Source organism: Vanessa atalanta, chromosome 20 (genome assembly GCF_905147765.1).
Source record: "Vanessa atalanta chromosome 20, ilVanAtal1.2, whole genome shotgun sequence".
Lineage (NCBI taxonomy): Eukaryota > Metazoa > Arthropoda > Insecta > Lepidoptera > Nymphalidae > Vanessa > Vanessa atalanta.
Window position 1 is genome coordinate 219052 of NC_061890.1, and position 17762 is coordinate 236813.

Sequence of the window (17762 nt, forward strand, 5' to 3'; positions counted from 1 at the left end):
TTTTATCTTTTATTACACCTTAGTATTTTAGCATGTCCTTTTCCACAATTTAGTGTCTAGTAGATACTGTAGTACGATTCGTATGCAATTTTAATTTTATTAGCATGCACAAGATATTATTGTTTAATTCAAATTCCTTTATTCAATATAGAAGCATTACACTTGCTTATTGATAGTCAAATAAAACACTACCACCGGTTCGGAAAAGAAAATACCCTGACCTGAAAGAACCGGCGAAAGAAACTAAGGTATTTTTTTGTCATATTTGTTATTTATACAATTGAATATGAACATAAATAGCCAGGAAGCGATCGTTTCATTTCCAAGGTGTGGTATAAATCATAAATTCACTTATATATATAATAACCTTTCGCACAGAAGCGTTCCTTAACAATTTTTATACATTTGGCAACAGAGGCATTTTGAACGCTTTCTGGGATCCTGTTGTAAACGTATACTTTGCCCCACAAAGGAGTTACTGATTCTATGCAGTCGAGTAACAGGACTAACAAGTTTGTGTTTGTTCCTTGTACCGATCCTATGAATGATTTTATGAGAAAATGTGATATATTTTTTCATAAAATCATAATATTTTTCCGTACATACATAACATTACAGAATAAATAGGTATTAAGAAGCAACAAATGAAACAATTAATGAAAATACATAATTATATGTCGACTCCCTTTACCTAACATTTCAAAATGATCTAAGCTGACTTTTCGTATTTTGCCGTTTGGATTCAGTAAAATTACCAAAAAAAAATTTCAGTTTAAAACTAATTTTTTTGAGGTAAGCACCGTAGTTTGCATCAGTTACTAAGAGTGGACATTTAGGATTTTTAATTATTATTATTAAGTATTATATATAGATAAGATATGACTTGTCCGTTGAAGCGGATATCAAAATGAATATGACATTTTACGTTTACAATGTCTCCTTCAATTTCGGCAACGCGCCTGCAGATCTTTGTCAGAATATATTATCACACAACTGTCAAACGTCAAACTATCAAGTTTTGAGTTTTTGGTTGACTGACAGTTAAGCTGATAAGAATAATAAAAGAGCATATTTAGCATATATTGAGGAAAACTTAAATGAAAAATGGATACATGAGCAGTTATCTTATAGATATTTATCCAATGTTGTGTTAGAATAACCAATATGGCTGTGTACGCGGCTCACTTAACGCGAACTTTACAAGGCACCCCATCAGTGTTCCAAGTAGCTGCTCAGGAGGCCCTTGGAGGAACAGTTAAACCAGCTTTACGGAAACTAGTGGAGGTTAAATTAAAATAGTACCATAACTTATAAGTTTATAATATTCATTTCGTAATTCTCTATAATATAAATGCAATCCTTAATGCAAACAAGAATAGTCAAACTCTTTCTCAAAAGATAAAAAAAAAACTCAAAAGTCTCTGTTAATATGGCTATGTAGAATTGAATTACCCAATTTTAATTTGTGTTTTCAAAGTCGATTAAAAGGATAATTGTAAAGTATACCCATCAATTGAGTATTTACACACTTCAATTATGTATAGGGCATCAAACTACCAAAAAAATACCTAACAAAAGTGTATCAGGCAGTTTGTGACATACATTTTCCGTATTATTTATTTATTTTTATAGTATGTGGCGGCTGTGTATCCAAATAAATGTGGGTGGTGTGAGAGATGGTATGATGAGCTATACTTGTTATTGGACTGCACCCTGCAATATCACTACCTCAAACATTATGGTAAGAATATACCTACTTTTAATTAAACTTTTATGGGTATCTTTTTATTAGAAGTGAAAGTGAAGTTCAGACTGAATTATATTCTTTTGACACTTTGAAGCTTCAGTAGAAACCAGTGATTATAGATAAATCAACTCATGTTAATAATCTTCAGGTAGCCTCAATAAGTCACTTAGACACTAAAAATATAGATCTATTTTTGACTGAAAATAAAATCATAAACTTGTAATATATAATAATGAATTTAAAAGCTATATCATTACTAGAATAATCAATCAATTTGTACTAACATATAATATTAAATAATATCTAATGATTGATTTTCTTTTATTTACAGCTGCATCATTCTCAGAATGCTTCTATGGTTTGTTCCGAGTGCCAATTTCCCCCAGCACAGAGTTCAGTTCAGGACCTCGACTGCCCCAGAACCTCGAGCGGGGGTCACTAGTGCTGCTCGTGCTGGTACCATATATCCGGGAGAAAGTGGAGAAGATTGTGGATAAGTGGAGAGAGGATTTGGAAGATGGAAGATTTGGTAAGGTGGGTTTAGTATTTAATTTCATTATTTTGTTTTGTTCTTTAAATACCCACTACTTGCGTGAGTTATCCCGACGGCAGAAGTTGTGGCTACACACATTAAAGCTTCTGAAGAACTTAGTTTAGAGTGGGATACACACACCAGACTGAATATGGTCGGTAGGCGTTTTATATACACCTCGACAATGAAACACACCTTGAGAATAAAACGATCGGCTCCAGGCCAATTAAAGCACAAATATGAATATTTGCATTGTAAACAAATCTGGACTTTTTTTTATATAAAAAAACATCAATTTTCCTTCGCCACTTCTTCTCGAGTGTGAGGTGTATAAAACAGAACTGGGAGTATATATTTTTTTGGCATTAAGTGTGAAGTATCGAACGAGGCTTTTTAGTTTTGACTTGACCATTCAAAATAGGGACGCAAGTCTGTTGAGTGCTGTATTTAAAACGCGAGACACATCGCGGTCACCGCTCCCTCTAGAGCGGAGCCGACCGCGCCCGCAGAGCCGCCGTCCGCGTGTGGAGCGCGGTGCACTTGGCGAGCGAGGCGGGCAAGCTGGCGGTGCTGGCGCGCTACGTGAGCGGGCGGGCCCGCGCGCCGACGCCGGCGCTGCAGCTGCTCGGCCTCGCGCTGCGGGACGCGCCCGCCGACCCGCCCGACGACACCTGGGCCGACCTCTTCCGGGCCGTCTCGGCCGGACACTTCGCGTGAGTCTCGCGCGCCCGACCCGACACTGGATGTGCTTGATATGTGTCAAGTGAAATCCAATCAGAATATTCTTTATTCGAGTAGGCTCACAAAAGCCCTTTTGAATCGTCATGTAACAGTGTCGAATTAAATGAAAAGGTTTGGAAATTCTACCGAGAAGAACCGGCAACAAATTACCACCACCACCATTCCAATTACAGAGTATGTAAATAAAGTACAAATAAATAATCGCTAAAATCGTATCGTTGTCCTTGAGCGGTGGTAGTCAATTTCCATGTAGTGAGCCTCCTGCCACATATACTATAGAAAAAAACCTAAGTTGCAATTTCGGGCTATTTGATAGATATGGATGATAGAAAAGGAATAATAGTTGAGAGTTAAAACCAGTAACTAATTGAGCTTTTCATGAGCTATCGCGAGCCAATCGAGAGATGGATATATTTACACCAAATATGAAACTGATAGTAGTGCGTTGAAAGTGTCCCTGGATATATAATGTGTCCCGCGTGGTGTCAGGAGCGCGGTGGTCACGTTCCCCATGCTGTGGCGCGCGTGCAGCGCCCTCGCGCAGCACGGGGCCTTCGCCGTGCAGCTGCTGCGCTGGTGGGACGCGCGCCGCCCGCTCGCGCTCTCCCACCTGCCCGTGCCGCCGCCGCCGCAGGTACGCCCCCCCCCCACACACACGCACGCTAACACTCGCGCACACACACTGTAAGTGACGTTGTCGTGCAGCGCGCGGAGGCCCCGGCGCCCAACGTGTGTCCGCTGTGCCGCCAGCGCTGGCGCGTGCCCGCCGTGCTGCCGGTCTCCGGGTGAGTCCTTATTTTTGCTAAAAGAATAGCAGTACTCTTGTGCTGCCAACATACGCTTGTGATAATATTTTCTGTAATTGCATCACCCTGAGCTGTCAATAAAATTAGTTATCCACCTTTTCGTTAGAAGCGCAACAGAATAAACAGTTAAACTAACAAAGGAGGAGATGAGATGAGTTGCTTTAAATGGTCACACGACACATCACTGACGCGTGGCCGACCTTGGGATCTGAGTTATCATACTAAACATCAAATATACAAAACGGCTATAAGTACATTTTGGTGCAGCACTCGACCTCCAAATCGAGAGATGGTTGTTATAATCGAAATCTCCGTGTGACGTTTAGATTTATTCTTTAAAGTGAAGGGATAAAGTAGGGATAAATAGGAACATCCACTCCTAAGACTGAGACCTCTCGGAGCTCCGCCCGGGGGTGCGAGGGCTCCGGGGGGTCTCAGGTTGCGGCGCCCGCAGCTTCGTGTTCTGCTACGCGTGCGCGCGGCGGCACGTGCGCGCGGCGGGCGCGTGCCCCGTGACGCGCGCGCCCGCCGCGCCCGCCGACCTGCGCCGCCTCTACCTCGACGGGTAGGCCGCACTACCACTGGAGATTCGTGCGACCACTACAGTGACTACTGTTCACTGGAGAGGTTCAGCTTTCATCCAGAAAATCGACTGACTCTATTGACTTGAACTAAAATCGCTGTGTAAGTCTTCTCTTCGAAACGTCGGCGAGATGTGAGAGACAAGTGATGCCATCTAGTGATCATTTTATGAATGCATATTTGAAAAACATCAACACTTAAGCGATGGTGTCTTTATAGCCCCGATCGATCTCCTTCGTGTCCTGTGCCTTGTTGGCACGACTGAAATCCATCAAACTAAGAATTGAATTGAACTTTTCAAATATAAAAAAAAATAGATTTTTTAATTAAAATTTGTACCGAACAAATCAATCCTTATTTCCAAAGTCTGCAAAAGTTCAGCTCAATCGGATGAATTAAAACATAGCTACGGGATTTGACATAAATAGAAAACTAGAAACGATAATTAAACGTATTATTTTTTTTTTTATTATATCTCAGATTGTAAAACAGATGGCAAATGGAGCGCGCAGAACATAAAGGGAAACAACAAAAGCGAATAAATTAATACGTCAAATGCTGTCAATGTCAATTTTATTATTGACTTGATTGATTGAATTTTAGTATTAAACAGCATTGCATAACTATCGATAGTTGACCTCGAAAACTATTACTAGTACTATCGATAGTCTATCGACAGTGGACTAGCGATATGCAACACTAGTTTTAACAAAAATACGTGTTTTTTGCAGTGCTGGGGTCATTAATTCTTATGCTCTTTTAATTGTGTATTTGCCTTTGTTCCACGCGCTCCAACTACATATTGTTTTAAAGTCTAAGGTGTATATGTCGAATGTCGAAGCTTTATACAAACCTACTATTATATTAACACAAAATTCCTGGTCATTGACCTTAAGAACTTTCATAGATTCATTTGGTTATATAATAAAAGGTGACAGAGTTTTTTTTGTGTAAATATTGTATTATATAAAAATATAAGTTACACATGTCTGTAAATATATTTATTTATATTTCGGGGTATTTATGGAAAAGACGAACTAAAAATATAATGTGTTCCAAGAGGGCTGTGGTCTTAATGTTTAATGGTTTATAAATGTTGTTATTAAACATGTTAAAATAAAACTATTCTTTTATTTTTATTCATATTTTCCACTTTAATATACAAAATGTACTGGTGTTCTAACCACATGTATGTTTATAAATAACAAAAGAATTGCAATATAATAGAACATAGGAATTGTTCAATTAAAGTAAAAACTTTATTTATTATGTATCGTTTACATTTTTCTATGTACATTAAAAGCAGTCTAAGTTTGCCGGTGTGAAGTTAGGCACACCGCTGCAGTCGCGCATGTTAAACAACGAAAAATAACTGCACTCGTGACTAGTATCAGTCGGGTGTCCGTTTGACTTAGATACGATTCGCCTGCCGCGTTAGGACTCGCGATGTTTCATTTAAAACCGATCTCCTTTCAGCGGTTGTTGTTTAAGAGATATTTAGTTAAACATTGATTTATTTCTTTTATCGTTGATTTTACATTCGAAAGAAGTAGACAAACAGCACTTTAACTATTCACCCGCTTAACAACAGTTTGAGTAAAGCCACTAAATAAAGCTAAGGTGCCAATTCTTGGACCTAGAAGAATTTTAGTAAAAGATCCGAAGTTATTTATGAAGTAAGTAAACTAATCGTTATTATCAACAGTTATCGTGACGGGAGTTTTTATTTTTATTGTAAATGTGTGAACGATGAATTATTATTATGATTTATTATTATTACTACTACTTCAGGTTGGTATTAGAAGCGTCTGTACAACATGCAACGCTTTCGCGTTTGAATTGTGTAATATAGAACCTTACAAATATTCAACATCGTTAGCCAAAACCCCGCTCAAGTAATGGTGGGCGAGCTGCCTTCCATTCTCCGCCATCAGTGCTACCCTAGGAATCTTGCCTCTCAGCAGAATTGGCCTCGGAGGAGAGGTCGAGTTCACCTCTGCGGGAGGAAGGTTTTCCAAATAGTGGGTCAGTTCTTCCCTGGTGTCGAAGCCTTTATCTCCATAGTAGGACTTGCCCTCCTCGATGTCCACGGTCTCCCAGGGCTTAGAGGTCTCAAAGTAACCGCCGTCGCCCTACAATTATAAAAATATACATGTTATCCTCTACGAAGTTTCAAAAACGTAGTACAGAGGATAGCTGTGTACTATAATCTAGAGCTAGATTGCCGATCTGCAAGCGTCGCAAGATAAATTTGTTAAGCCAATCCATCAGTACGAGTGCGGGAGACAACGGGATCACCTCGAAGGCGGACACGGCGTAGTGGTGTCCGTGGCGCGCGGTGAGCACGGACGCGAGCGCGCCGGCGCGCGTGACGAGCGGCGCGCCGCCCACGTAGCGGTTGGCGGACTCGAAGCTGGGCGCGCTCCGCCACTGCGCCAGCCGCCCGTCGCTCGACACCAGTAGGATGCGCTTGCTGCGGTTCAGGAACACCTGCGCAGCCACAGCGCTCGTAGCGTGTTCGTATTCTCGCTATGCATTCATTTGCTTATATAAAAAATAGAACACTGCCGAAGCCGGTATGCTTCCAAGTTTCAAGTTCAAATAAAATTTAGAAGGAAAATTCAATGTTAATAAATATTATATATATATCCTGATAAGGGTACTGAGACATTAGTATCCCGTGCTCGGGCTCAGCGTCGCTTCAAACCTAGCCACAGCAATTTGAAAGTAAAATAATAAATTGATGATGGATGACATTAGAACTGCGACATTTTCATCCCCATGTAATTCGTCTATAATTGAACTCGTGTTGTATGAGGCTATGCCATGTGTATGTGTCTGTACCTTCTCGGCGGTGTTTTCGTCGAGGCGCACGAAGGCGAGGTCGTCGAGCGGCGCGAGCAGGTCCGGTGTGAACACGTCGCAATAGTGGTGCGTGTTCCGCGACATCTGCTCTACCTGTGCAAAGTTGTTGCTTATTACGATACAAGGTATTAACGACGATCATGACGTTACTGTTTAGACTTCGGCTAGGGATACATATTTCGGCTACGGCTTCACTTTGATTGTTACTATTAATCCCTCTTGTTTCTACTATCGGGCAGCCGTCAGCCGCGTCTGTTTGTATTTTGTGCCAATTTCGGAGCGGGTCATGTTCAATTTTTACTGATAGAGATTCTAATTGTACAAAGAGTCTTGATATATAAGTTGGGAATGTTTTATTGCTCCACCTCAACCTTCACCTCACACATAACTGAAAATTAATTCTTACGCCGGTCGCCGATACTGACCTGTTCTGGCGTGGCACAGTGAATAGGAAGTACAGAGCCGAAGCTAGCAAACTTCTTGCCGTCTCGCTCATGCAGATCAGCGGGTATGTGCATCTCTTCCACCAAACCCTTGTACACCTCGTTTAGAACTGTCCTTTTCGTCATCGTACTCCTCTGAAATAAAAATAAAACTTTGTAAAAATTTTGGCTACAAGTAAAGTGAAGTCAAGTTTTAATTTAATCGAGCCGAGAACTGTGGTAAGAAGAAACGCAATTTTTATAAAGTCAAATATGAATATTAAGAAGATACTTTACTTAGATAAGGTATATCTCGTTCGCTCTTTACCCTCACCGTAGGAAACATTATATTCCGTACTATTATTATTATTGAGTATATTGTGCTGTGGAGGATTTACACATTTTCCAGATAGGTACTGCTGAATTTTCCAAGCCCCAATTTTATTCGTTTATGTTAGTATAAAATTTTATATTACGTAATAAAGCCTAAATTGTGTGCCTTCATGGAATTATCTTCAAGATAAAAAGATTTAACACTGATAAACTATAAGCAGTTGAGTGAGTATTGAGGCACACGGGTAGTTTCTCTATTTTGTTGATATTTTAAAAAACCAAGACGATTTTAAAATTATCATGTTCATGTCATGTAATACTTAGAAGAAATTTAATTGGTATTTTTTTCAGGAATTAAAATGCGATAGACTGGTTTGATAAGTTTGATATTGTATGGTTTTTGGTAAAATACCGATCATTACACTATTTGACTGCTTTTATAGAGAAGGCCTAACATGCTTTAGCCCCGGTCTTGGCAGTAGGTAGGAAAAAATGGACGCTATAATGTCAGCTCATTTTTGGCCATGGTTAAGGACTATCAATAGAGTTGAAAAAGGGTGAGTTTCTGGCAAAGTATAAGCCTTCATACCTCTAGACATAAAAAAAAAATTAAATTTAAAATTTGAATTTCATCCGTGTCAAGCTTGAACTGTTCTTAAATTTTTAATATTATTTATTAATTGTGTATTGACTAGGAGAAAGAGCTTTGTGCAAGCCTGTTTATCTACCACTCATTTTCTACCGCCAAACAGCAGTCTTAGTATTGTTGTGTATCGATTTGAAGGGTGAATTAGCCAGTGTATCTACAGGCAAAAAGTTCCTGTTTGGTGGAGCATTGGCACTGTTAGTGATATAACATATACATGAATATCAGATTGAATACTTTGAACAAATTATATAGTAAATATGTACCTAGGTAAACATTGATATGATATTGTTTCATTATCAAAAATTTCTCGCGTCTCGATAAAACCAAACAAATCACCTTTCAAATTATGATAAATACAAATTACAATGATTACTGGAGAGTATCAGACTCAGCCTCAGGGCGTGACTTTTTTAACAAATTATGTAACTAAATCTATTTTACCAAAATGAGTGATTGTATTTGCAAGTATTCTCGTAACGTTCATCTAATTAAGTTATTTATACAGTTACCGATGGTCCTTAAACGTTTCGGGTTTAGTGTGCAACCGTCCATCGGCGTGCAAAAGATAGCACGCGAATCGTATAGTATAATTATTTACAAAAAATTAATTACAAACATTACAGTGTGCGACGCGTGCTGTGTATAAGCTACCTTATAAAATAATTTTATACATATATACTTAATTAACACCGATAAACTTTCCAATTTATGTTTGGATTTTTTATATGATACTTCAGAGTCCCTTGTACTTATTAGTTAATAGAGCATTAACCCCCCTTGCATTTAACCCCCCTTGTATACGCCCAACACGACAGTTCCAGGATTATTTTTTCTATATCTAACATTTTTATGGATTTTTTTAAATATTACCCATTTATCAAAAGGCAAAATATCTGTCTTAAAAACAACATAGAAATATAAATACAATCTTACTTACAGCTGCGAGGATATTTATGTAACGATGTTTTTAACACACAATCAACGGAGGCACTGATGAGGATTAAAGACTACGATTTATTGTGCTGATAACGTCTTGCGATATCAGTTATTGACTCAATATCTTAATTTCATTAAAGTAACGTTAACGATTTCAGTGTGATCCAAACGTAGATCACCACGCGATCACCCAATAAAATATCCAGCCACCATGGCATGCGAAGTAGATGGATGCTTACACAGACACTAATGTCACACTGCGTACTAGATATTTTCAATTTCGCGCACAATATGTATTTAATCCTTTATTAAGATATAAGGGGAAGAAGAAATATTTAGGTTTTAATATTTATTTTATTGCTGTACTTAATAAAGATCAGGAGGTTCTGTCTGAATGATATTATGCTCATATCTTAAATTTATGTGTAAAACAAATTAAATGACAGACACAAAAATCTACGATACATTAAAGTTAATCACGTTGGGTTATTTCTTTTAAATTAGACTTTTAGTATTAAATTTAGTCGCACGAATCTACAATACAATTATACTTACTATTATTCTCAGGGGATGGGATCCCCTGACGTGGTATAACACACTTAACGTAGAGATAAAAATTATATAAAATAAATTATAAATGACTTCGTATTTAAGATGAATAAAACATTTTTATTATATTATATCGAATTTCTCATAAGTTTATTAAGTTTATTTTGTCTTCTCATAATAAATCCGAATTAAGTTTACTTTGGGTAAAATCGTTTAATTATTTATTACATTCCGTGAAAATAAAACAACAAAAAGACACACGCTTACCGATGTCCCAATATTAAATTGAGAATTAAATTTATTTTCCGAAAAACAATTACTGCCTATTTTTAAATCAATTTGATTCACTACTACAACCTCGGACAACTTTTTAAGAACTGCCGAGATTGTAGATCTACGGAGTTACGGACTACTTCAACGACAACAGACTATTTTTATTTGGTGTAACGACGAGAAACTAACATACTTCTCTTTCACACCAACAAAAACTAAGTAACGCTAGAAAAAGATAGATGATTATAAAATTCGAATCTTTAAAGATTTTTCGAAAATGTTAATCAAATAGTATATTTGATGATTTGGCAACAGTTAAAAAGGAGCGAGAGGGTTGAAACAAAATTGAGCTTTTATATATTTTAGTGAAAGACACTTTAATTTTAATATCTACCACGAATATATATTCTAAAAGACAAAAAACGAAGAAGCACACGTAATGTGCATGGTTGATATCAATTGATAAGTTTTTTTTAACTTCAAGTCTAAGTCTAGTTGTTTGAACATTGTAATGAAGTCACGTTTATTTACGAATCGTTTTAAAATGACTTACCGCATCACCTGTAGCTTCAACACACAATGCAAACAAAATATGTAAGATCGATGAGTTCATTTGTCTTCGCATTGTTTTGTGAACGAATAAAATACAATATGATCTTCGTCAGTTCTTATATATATGTAAGTCGAATGGTATTACATAAAATGGTATTGATAAATTAGGGAATTCACCAATCTTTGAAGTTAGTTATTACTATACATATAAATGACATAGTAATAACATTTCTACGATTCATGCTATTGTCAAGTGTTTGTGAATATAATTGTACCGATATATTTAGGTGTTCTTAGGTATATTATATATGACATGGGACGTGCGTCATTTATGTTGAAATTGCAATCTATTTGAACATTAAACAGAAAATTGGAAGTTTACGTATTTCTTTTTAATCTAAGCCAAACACCGCGAGGATGACAATAAACCTATCTATTAATAATCTGTAATACATCGTATACTGTTTTTTATTTACCATGGTAATGTGTACAATATAGATTGTAATAGACTATATTATATGTCTTGTATTATATTTCTAGTATATATAAACGATCTTCCTTTCTATGTTAAAGGTATTTGTGCTGTAGAGTTGTTTGCTGACGATGTGAACGGTGCATTATCACAGATACACGATTGGTATACAGTAAACAATTTAGTTTTGAATGCTCAAAAAACAAAATGTGTAGTTTTTACCCTACCCAATGTTAGAAAGCAAAATTATAATATATCTTTAAATGCTGGCCGTCTTGATGTAGCCGATACTACGGTTTTTTTGGGAATAGCATTGGATTCCAAACTTCAGTGGAGTCATCATTTATCGTCCGTGACAGGAAGACTCAGCTCCGCAGCTTATGCGGTTATAAAAGATAGACAACTAACTGATATCCATACCGCTCGTCTAGTATATTTTGTTTATTGTCACAGTATTATGTCATATGGCATAATTAATTTGGGGTAATGCTGCAGATATTGAGTCTGTTTTTATTTTACTAAAGCAAGAGAGCAATCCGGTCTATTTATAATCTTGGAGCTAGAGACTCTCTTCGGGATGTTTTGTTGTTGTAGCGTCACAATATATTTACAACAATATTATGCGTATTCACAGTAACATTGATCACTTTCATAAAATAAGTGATAATCATTGTATGTGCACAAGAAGTAAGGATAAGTTTATAACGCCAAGTTTTCGACTCCACAAAGTCAAAAAATTCTTCTTGGGGCAAGGTATCCGTTTCTATACTAAAATTCCGCAGACATTTTTAATATTGCCGTTTCATTAATTCAAATCATTTGTAAAAAATACATTAGTTGAGAAGGCATATTAGTCATGTGATCACTCATATCCTTCCGCACACACTCTATCTATGTCTTCTTATGTCCTCCTTTTCCACTCCCTCTCTCTTGGCTCATATTCATCTCGCTTTTAGTTACGTGTCAGCTCTGCGCCTCACATGTCCATACCAAATCAAACGATTTCCTTTTACTTTTTCTGTTATTGGCGCTACTTATCTATAGTAGGATATCATCATATTAAAAGGAACTATTTTGAGCATCCACCGCGACTCCATCTGAGCGACACACTATATTAAGTCAAAGTAAAAGTCAAAAATCTTCATTCAATATAGAAGTGTTTACACTTGCTTATTGATAGTCAAAAATCTATTCCGGTTCGGAATTTAACACCTCGGACCTTAGAAGAACCGGCGAAAGAAACTCAGCGGGAATTTTTTTCCATTTTGCATGTACAATAATAATTATATTTTAGTATTATGAATAAAGTTTTTTTTTACTATAAGTAAAATTATATGTAATATTAAATTATTATGATGAACAGGACCACGTTGGTATGTCTTAAGTTCAGTGCAGTCAAATGTAACATTTGCACTAAAAAATATATAAATCACTTGTCACCACTCAATCGAGATCAAAACCAGTAACAGTGTTACAGCTTAGCAGTAATTAACACATTCTAAAAGTGGTAGAGCCACGCTGGTCGCCCTGTACAGAGTCATTAGTCTATTTTATTTGCTTAAGATGCACATAATATAATTGCTACGATTGTATATTCAACATACCTAAACAGATGATTATGATGCTATGTAATCGAAAAATAACGTCGCCGTCGCTATGAATTATGACAAAATGATACCAAATATATAAATTAAAATGGAGTAGGCTTTGAGTATATATACATCACTAGTTCCGCCTGCGTGTCAGCCTATTTCCTTACTTAATTTCATCAAATTCGGTTCAGTGGTTTAGCCGTAAAAGCGGAACAGACAGAATGACAGAGTTATTTTCGCATTTATAACATTCAGTATAAGTTGGTAAATAACATTAATATATTCAATTTAATTGTGAAGTATTAAGTATGTTCAATATTTATATAAACAAATACAATTGTTTCTACCAGTGACCTAATAATCCGTGGCTCTTTAAGTAATTTGTAGGTACCAACACCAACTAGTGTACACCAGGATTTACAATTACGTCCCTTCCCTTTGTCTGGGGTTATCTAAAAAATAGCCTTCATTTAATTGGAATCGGTTGTCAATCAATATATATAACCTAAGGGATTTAATAAAATCTAGTAGTCTATATATTTGTCAATAAAACAAGTCAATCCGCAGTGCACAGTAAGCTATTGATTTAATAAGAAATAAGTATAGAGTGAGTATTTCAATAATTAGTTACCTCTGCTAAAAATAAAACCTTGAAAACAATCAAGCGTAGACTATACCGCCAACGTCACAACCCTATATCTTCTTTCATACTGTGAGAATTTTAAAATAACCAATGTAAAATAGGTTTTATTGCAACGTAATAAAATTTAAATGACTAAATAAGCATAATATTGGAAAACGTTGGATGGGATTTCCCGGAACGCGTCAAATTATATTAAAGCGCTAGTATGTCTTTATGGTTAAGTAGTGCACAGTGCACACAAAAATATTAAGTTAAAGGTCAATATTAGGTTCTGGATGTTTATTGGTTATTATTCATATTATGATAATCTATTATCGTATGACATATTATATAATTAATACGTCATTTCTGTGTAAGAAATTCATGTAACATTTTGTAGATTGCATTTGCGATGAATTATTTAAAAAGTATTAATTCACAGAACGTTTATATTTTCTCAAGAAATCGTATGAAATAATTTTACTATCTTTGAATGTTTTTAGTAGGTACCTTAGTACTTATATTATTTCATTTACGGTATTTATTTCCTAAAAATATATTGTGGTTTTTTCCTAAATATATATTTGTTTTTTAAAACAATGACAAAGATTGAATACTTATATAAAAGTAATTTAAATATTTCTTGATTTTGAATTAAGTAGTACAAATTTGTCGTGACGTAATGACACAGATGAATATCTCGGTAGGGGGATTCCTGAACTATAGACAAGCTTTTTAATTTTATATGAAAATAATAAATGTAGCACGAGGTAACGCAGATTATGTTATAATTTTGCAATGTCATTATTAAATCTGTATATTTTTGTTTACATTGTAAAATGTTAACATTTAGCTTTTACCACATTTAAGACCCGTTTTTTTTTCTATAAAATTAATGTTCTTTATTACATCGTATCAATCCTAACGAACAACGAATTTAATTCGAATGTATGCCATTACATAATAAAAACTTTATTAAGATACATGATAATATTTTTATAATTATGTAAGAATAATAATAATTTATGATGTTATGAGTATTTTGAGAGCTGCCAGAGATTAAAGACTGGAGTATATTCATATTGACAGAAACCTAACCTTTCAAATCGCATATAGGACTTCAAACGTATAAATCGTTATTAAAGTTTAATTCTTAGGATTTATTAAATGTAATACGTAAAGTTTTTCTCGTCCTAAGACTAAAATGACTTTATATGATGCTTTTGTAAGAAGTCACCTAGAGTTCGCAAGTGTAATCTGGAATCCATCTTTTAGTGAGCAATCGCAACGCATTGAAAGTGTTCAGCGTGTTTTCAGCGTGGATATCTAAATTCTTTGTGTCCTGCATAAAATAATAAGTAAAGTGCGGCAACCTTCTCGAATAAATGTCAATATCAGTTACTTCTAGATATCCCCGTTGTTATAATATATCGATAATATTTCACATCCCTTTCGCGAACACTTGTTTCAGAAATCAATCTCCCATTAAACGTTTATGTAGGTACTAAATATAATGAAATATCGAAATCGTACATGGCGTCGACATATTTCACGATTCACATTGTGCTTTTACAAAAGTTTTACCTATTCTAAATAGAATAGTAAATATATATAATCAGAAAAGTAAATACTTTTCTGATTACTTTCTTAAAACTATAACTTAGTTAAACCAGCTATAAATAAACGTCGTCAAGTATGATGATTTTCTTAAATTATGTTATAAATATTTTATTAATAGGCGAGCCATTCACAATTGTGTTGTGTAGGTACATTTTTAATGGGTATACATATCAGTGTATGTTACGAAGTTTATGTTTTTCTTTTTTTATATAAAATATGTACATAAGACTATACCTTAAATAAATAACAAATAAAATAAGAATAAAAGTAATAAGTATTATATTTATTAATTCGAATTATCATCTGTAATCACAATAGATTAAAATAATATCACGATCCGTGCCCGGAGCCAGTCTTGAGTTCTGCAGTCGTGCGGGTACGGTGGCACAGAGCGGAGCCGGTCGTGCGGGGTCGAGGTACAGCAGCTTGCCACCCGACCATCCGACAACCACGATATAGTGCCCACGATACGATCCACCCAGTATGCGTCTAAAAGGATAAACATTCTACTACTTAATTTCAGGTTTCTTCCTATATTATGATAAAGAAATGGATGTTATTTTAGGTCGGACTATATTATTTTCAGACCTGGTAATAATTGTTACTCTGACTTTATTTAACGTTGTATAAATTAATTTTAAATTTAATGGTTTACCTAAACTCTGATGTAAGCTTGTTATGTTTACAAAGATCACAGGATAATAAAGCAGCATCCACGAGCACAATAGCGGGTCCCTTGGTAGTTACGTGAGATAATATATCTTTTGTAGAGAGAACAGCATCAACAACCTTAATTCCATCAATGGACGCGTTGGCAAATCTTTTACATATTCGAAATGCTGTCTGGAACAAAGGAATCGCATTAAGTTTACCCGGCTATTAATCTTGATTTTTGTTTAGGTGAAATGAAATGAGAAAAGGTATATAAAGTAATTATTAAACTTGACTAACCTTACTTACAGTATTACTAAAAGTTCTAAGTGTTCGTTTATTAGGTAACTGACTTATTGTGTACATGCAATGTTCAATATTATATCTGAAAATTGTGAATGCATTTATTTAAAAACAGATTTGTCACAGCTCGTAGTGAAATAAAGATACCAGAGATTTCGTGAAATCCCTATGAACACATAACGTCACGAAATATGTCGAATATTCTTTTACGTCTTAATATATTCTATCTTATTTTTTATTCAAGTGAGCTCTTAAAAATACAATTCAAATCGTCATGCTTTGTCATGCTACCACAACTAATAATATTTTCTTTTTTTCATTTTTCTTTTAATAATATCAGGAATACATGTACACTCTAGCCAAACTAATGTACTGTTTTGCTTTAAAGGTTTTGAATAATTTCGATAAATAATATGAATGTAAAGTTATCACTCATATTGGAAAAACTTTTCTTATACAGTGACTTCGCTTTACATTTAATGTGTACACTACTTACCTACTCGTTTTCAGTAGACAAAAAGTAAATATTTACCTACTTCTTAGATCATTTGTAACGTTATCATGTTGTCATAGTTGATATAAATATTATTGATGTACCTCATTACATGCTGCGTTAAGAAGAAAGTTAACGTTAACTGTGAATCAATTTTACGTATTGGACAAACATTTCGTAATTAGAGAAAAGGTTAAAATAAAGTAATAATCAAATAATAATAATTACCGTTTTAGTAAATAGCAGAGATCAATAGTACACGTAGTTTGTCCAAAATCCTCTTCTTCACATATTTTTGAAAAGTTAGCCAGAAAGTCGTTTCTGTCATCTTCAGGGAGTACCATGAGGACGCAAGTCACCCCACAATCCCAGTTGTATCGTTGTTGGATGTGAGGGATACTTTTTTGAATTAGCGTTAATTCTGCCAAACCGTGTATTTTCATTTAGTTATATTTTGAAATTATGTTAAACAAAATAGCCTTAAATCAATTTTAACAATAAAATTTATTGTTTTTCTCAATTTTAACTACTTAGGTACAAAATTGCTCATAGCATCACAATATATTCTCTCAAAAATATTTTTACCGGTGTATAATTGTTTTGTGATCTCTATTATAATTACTAAAATTTACATTGTTTATGTAGTTGAAATTATGCACCCATACATACCTTTATTCGCTGTGGCCATGGTGTATTCCTAACATTATTATAATGTAATGTTAAGCTTTTTTACATACTATCAACTTATCGCGCATATTTATCAGTATTTTATCATACGTTATCTATCACTTAAATAGAATAATGCTTATTACAAAATAGAATAAATTTAAATAATATTATATATGATTCAAATAATCGACCTTATTCATGAATATAATAAAACAATGTTAGACACAATCGAGTCCCATTTGTATCCCGTTTTAACATAAAGGTAACTTTTCATTTTAATCTTATGCGTTCTCCACATTCGCGACCACTTCTGATAAGCGTAAGCGATAATGTAGATTGTTTTGAAACGATTT

At 35.1% G+C, this 17762-nt stretch overlaps 3 protein-coding genes across 11 annotated transcripts; 1 reads left to right on the forward strand and 2 right to left on the reverse strand.

The window, feature by feature from the left end:
• The first annotated feature begins 1014 nt into the window (after nucleotides 1-1014).
• Nucleotides 1015-5524, forward strand: LOC125071892 (peroxisome assembly protein 12). Of its 3 annotated transcripts, XR_007119942.1 has the most exons (8): nucleotides 1015-1284; nucleotides 1633-1741; nucleotides 2079-2276; nucleotides 2766-2992; nucleotides 3510-3654; nucleotides 3726-3805; nucleotides 4281-4573; nucleotides 4661-5524. XR_007119942.1 is itself a non-coding variant. In XM_047682311.1 (7 exons), the coding sequence occupies exons 1-7, from the start codon at nucleotides 1165-1167 to the stop codon at nucleotides 4393-4395; spliced, it is 999 nt and encodes a 332-aa protein (XP_047538267.1). In that variant the 5' UTR covers nucleotides 1015-1164; the 3' UTR covers nucleotides 4396-4645. The 3 variants fall into 3 exon arrangements, 2 of the variants coding, with proteins under 2 accessions (XP_047538267.1, XP_047538266.1); XM_047682311.1 differs by lacking the exon at nucleotides 4661-5524 and having other exon boundaries at nucleotides 2079-2281; nucleotides 4281-4645; XM_047682310.1 differs by lacking the exon at nucleotides 4661-5524 and having other exon boundaries at nucleotides 4281-4645.
• LOC125071895 (poxin-like) lies at nucleotides 5439-11176 on the reverse strand. Of its 6 annotated transcripts, none has more exons than XM_047682314.1 (5): nucleotides 10989-11176; nucleotides 7699-7851; nucleotides 7253-7366; nucleotides 6707-6898; nucleotides 5439-6540 (listed from the first exon to the last, which is right to left on the reverse strand). In XM_047682314.1, exons 1-5 carry the CDS (start codon nucleotides 11058-11060, stop codon nucleotides 6265-6267), a joined length of 807 nt encoding a protein of 268 aa, XP_047538270.1. In that variant the 5' UTR covers nucleotides 11061-11176; the 3' UTR covers nucleotides 5439-6264. The 6 variants fall into 6 exon arrangements, with proteins under 6 accessions (XP_047538270.1, XP_047538275.1, XP_047538274.1 ...); XM_047682319.1 differs by lacking the exon at nucleotides 10989-11176 and adding an exon at nucleotides 10169-10208; XM_047682318.1 differs by lacking the exon at nucleotides 10989-11176 and adding an exon at nucleotides 9187-9211.
• A 4416-nt stretch (nucleotides 11177-15592) lies between these two features.
• LOC125071898 (protein GUCD1) lies at nucleotides 15593-17739 on the reverse strand. Of its 2 annotated transcripts, none has more exons than XM_047682322.1 (5): nucleotides 17410-17739; nucleotides 16969-17161; nucleotides 16254-16329; nucleotides 15949-16136; nucleotides 15593-15782 (listed from the first exon to the last, which is right to left on the reverse strand). In XM_047682322.1, exons 1-5 carry the CDS (start codon nucleotides 17426-17428, stop codon nucleotides 15593-15595), a joined length of 666 nt encoding a protein of 221 aa, XP_047538278.1. In that variant the 5' UTR covers nucleotides 17429-17739. The 2 variants fall into 2 exon arrangements, with proteins under 2 accessions (XP_047538278.1, XP_047538277.1); XM_047682321.1 differs by having other exon boundaries at nucleotides 16245-16329.
• Between the last annotated feature and the right edge of the window lie 23 nt (nucleotides 17740-17762).

Bases quoted from the DNA above. Each gene is read 5' to 3' on its own strand.
- LOC125071892 (XM_047682310.1), top strand. From the start codon at position 1,165: ATGGCTGTGTACGCGGCTCACTTAACGCGAACTTTACAAGGCACCCCA. The intron at 3,655-3,725 runs GTACGCCCCCCC...GTTGTCGTGCAG, and splicing joins CCGTGCCGCCGCCGCCGCAG to CGCGCGGAGGCCCCGGCGCC. The intron at 3,806-4,280 runs GTGAGTCCTTAT...CGGCGCCCGCAG, and splicing joins GCCGTGCTGCCGGTCTCCGG to CTTCGTGTTCTGCTACGCGT.
- LOC125071898 (XM_047682321.1), bottom strand. The intron at 16,137-16,244 runs GTTAGTCAAGTT...CCTTTGTTCCAG, and splicing joins TTAGTAATACTGTAAGTAAG to ACAGCATTTCGAATATGTAA. The intron at 15,783-15,948 runs GTAAACCATTAA...TTATCCTTTTAG, and splicing joins AAGCTTACATCAGAGTTTAG to ACGCATACTGGGTGGATCGT.
- LOC125071895 (XM_047682314.1), bottom strand. From the start codon at position 11,060: ATGCGAAGACAAATGAACTCATCGATCTTACATATTTTGTTTGCATTG. The intron at 7,367-7,698 runs GTCAGTATCGGC...AACTTTGCACAG, and splicing joins ACTGTGCCACGCCAGAACAG to GTAGAGCAGATGTCGCGGAA. The intron at 6,541-6,706 runs GTGATCCCGTTG...TTATAATTGTAG, and splicing joins ACGCCGTGTCCGCCTTCGAG to GGCGACGGCGGTTACTTTGA.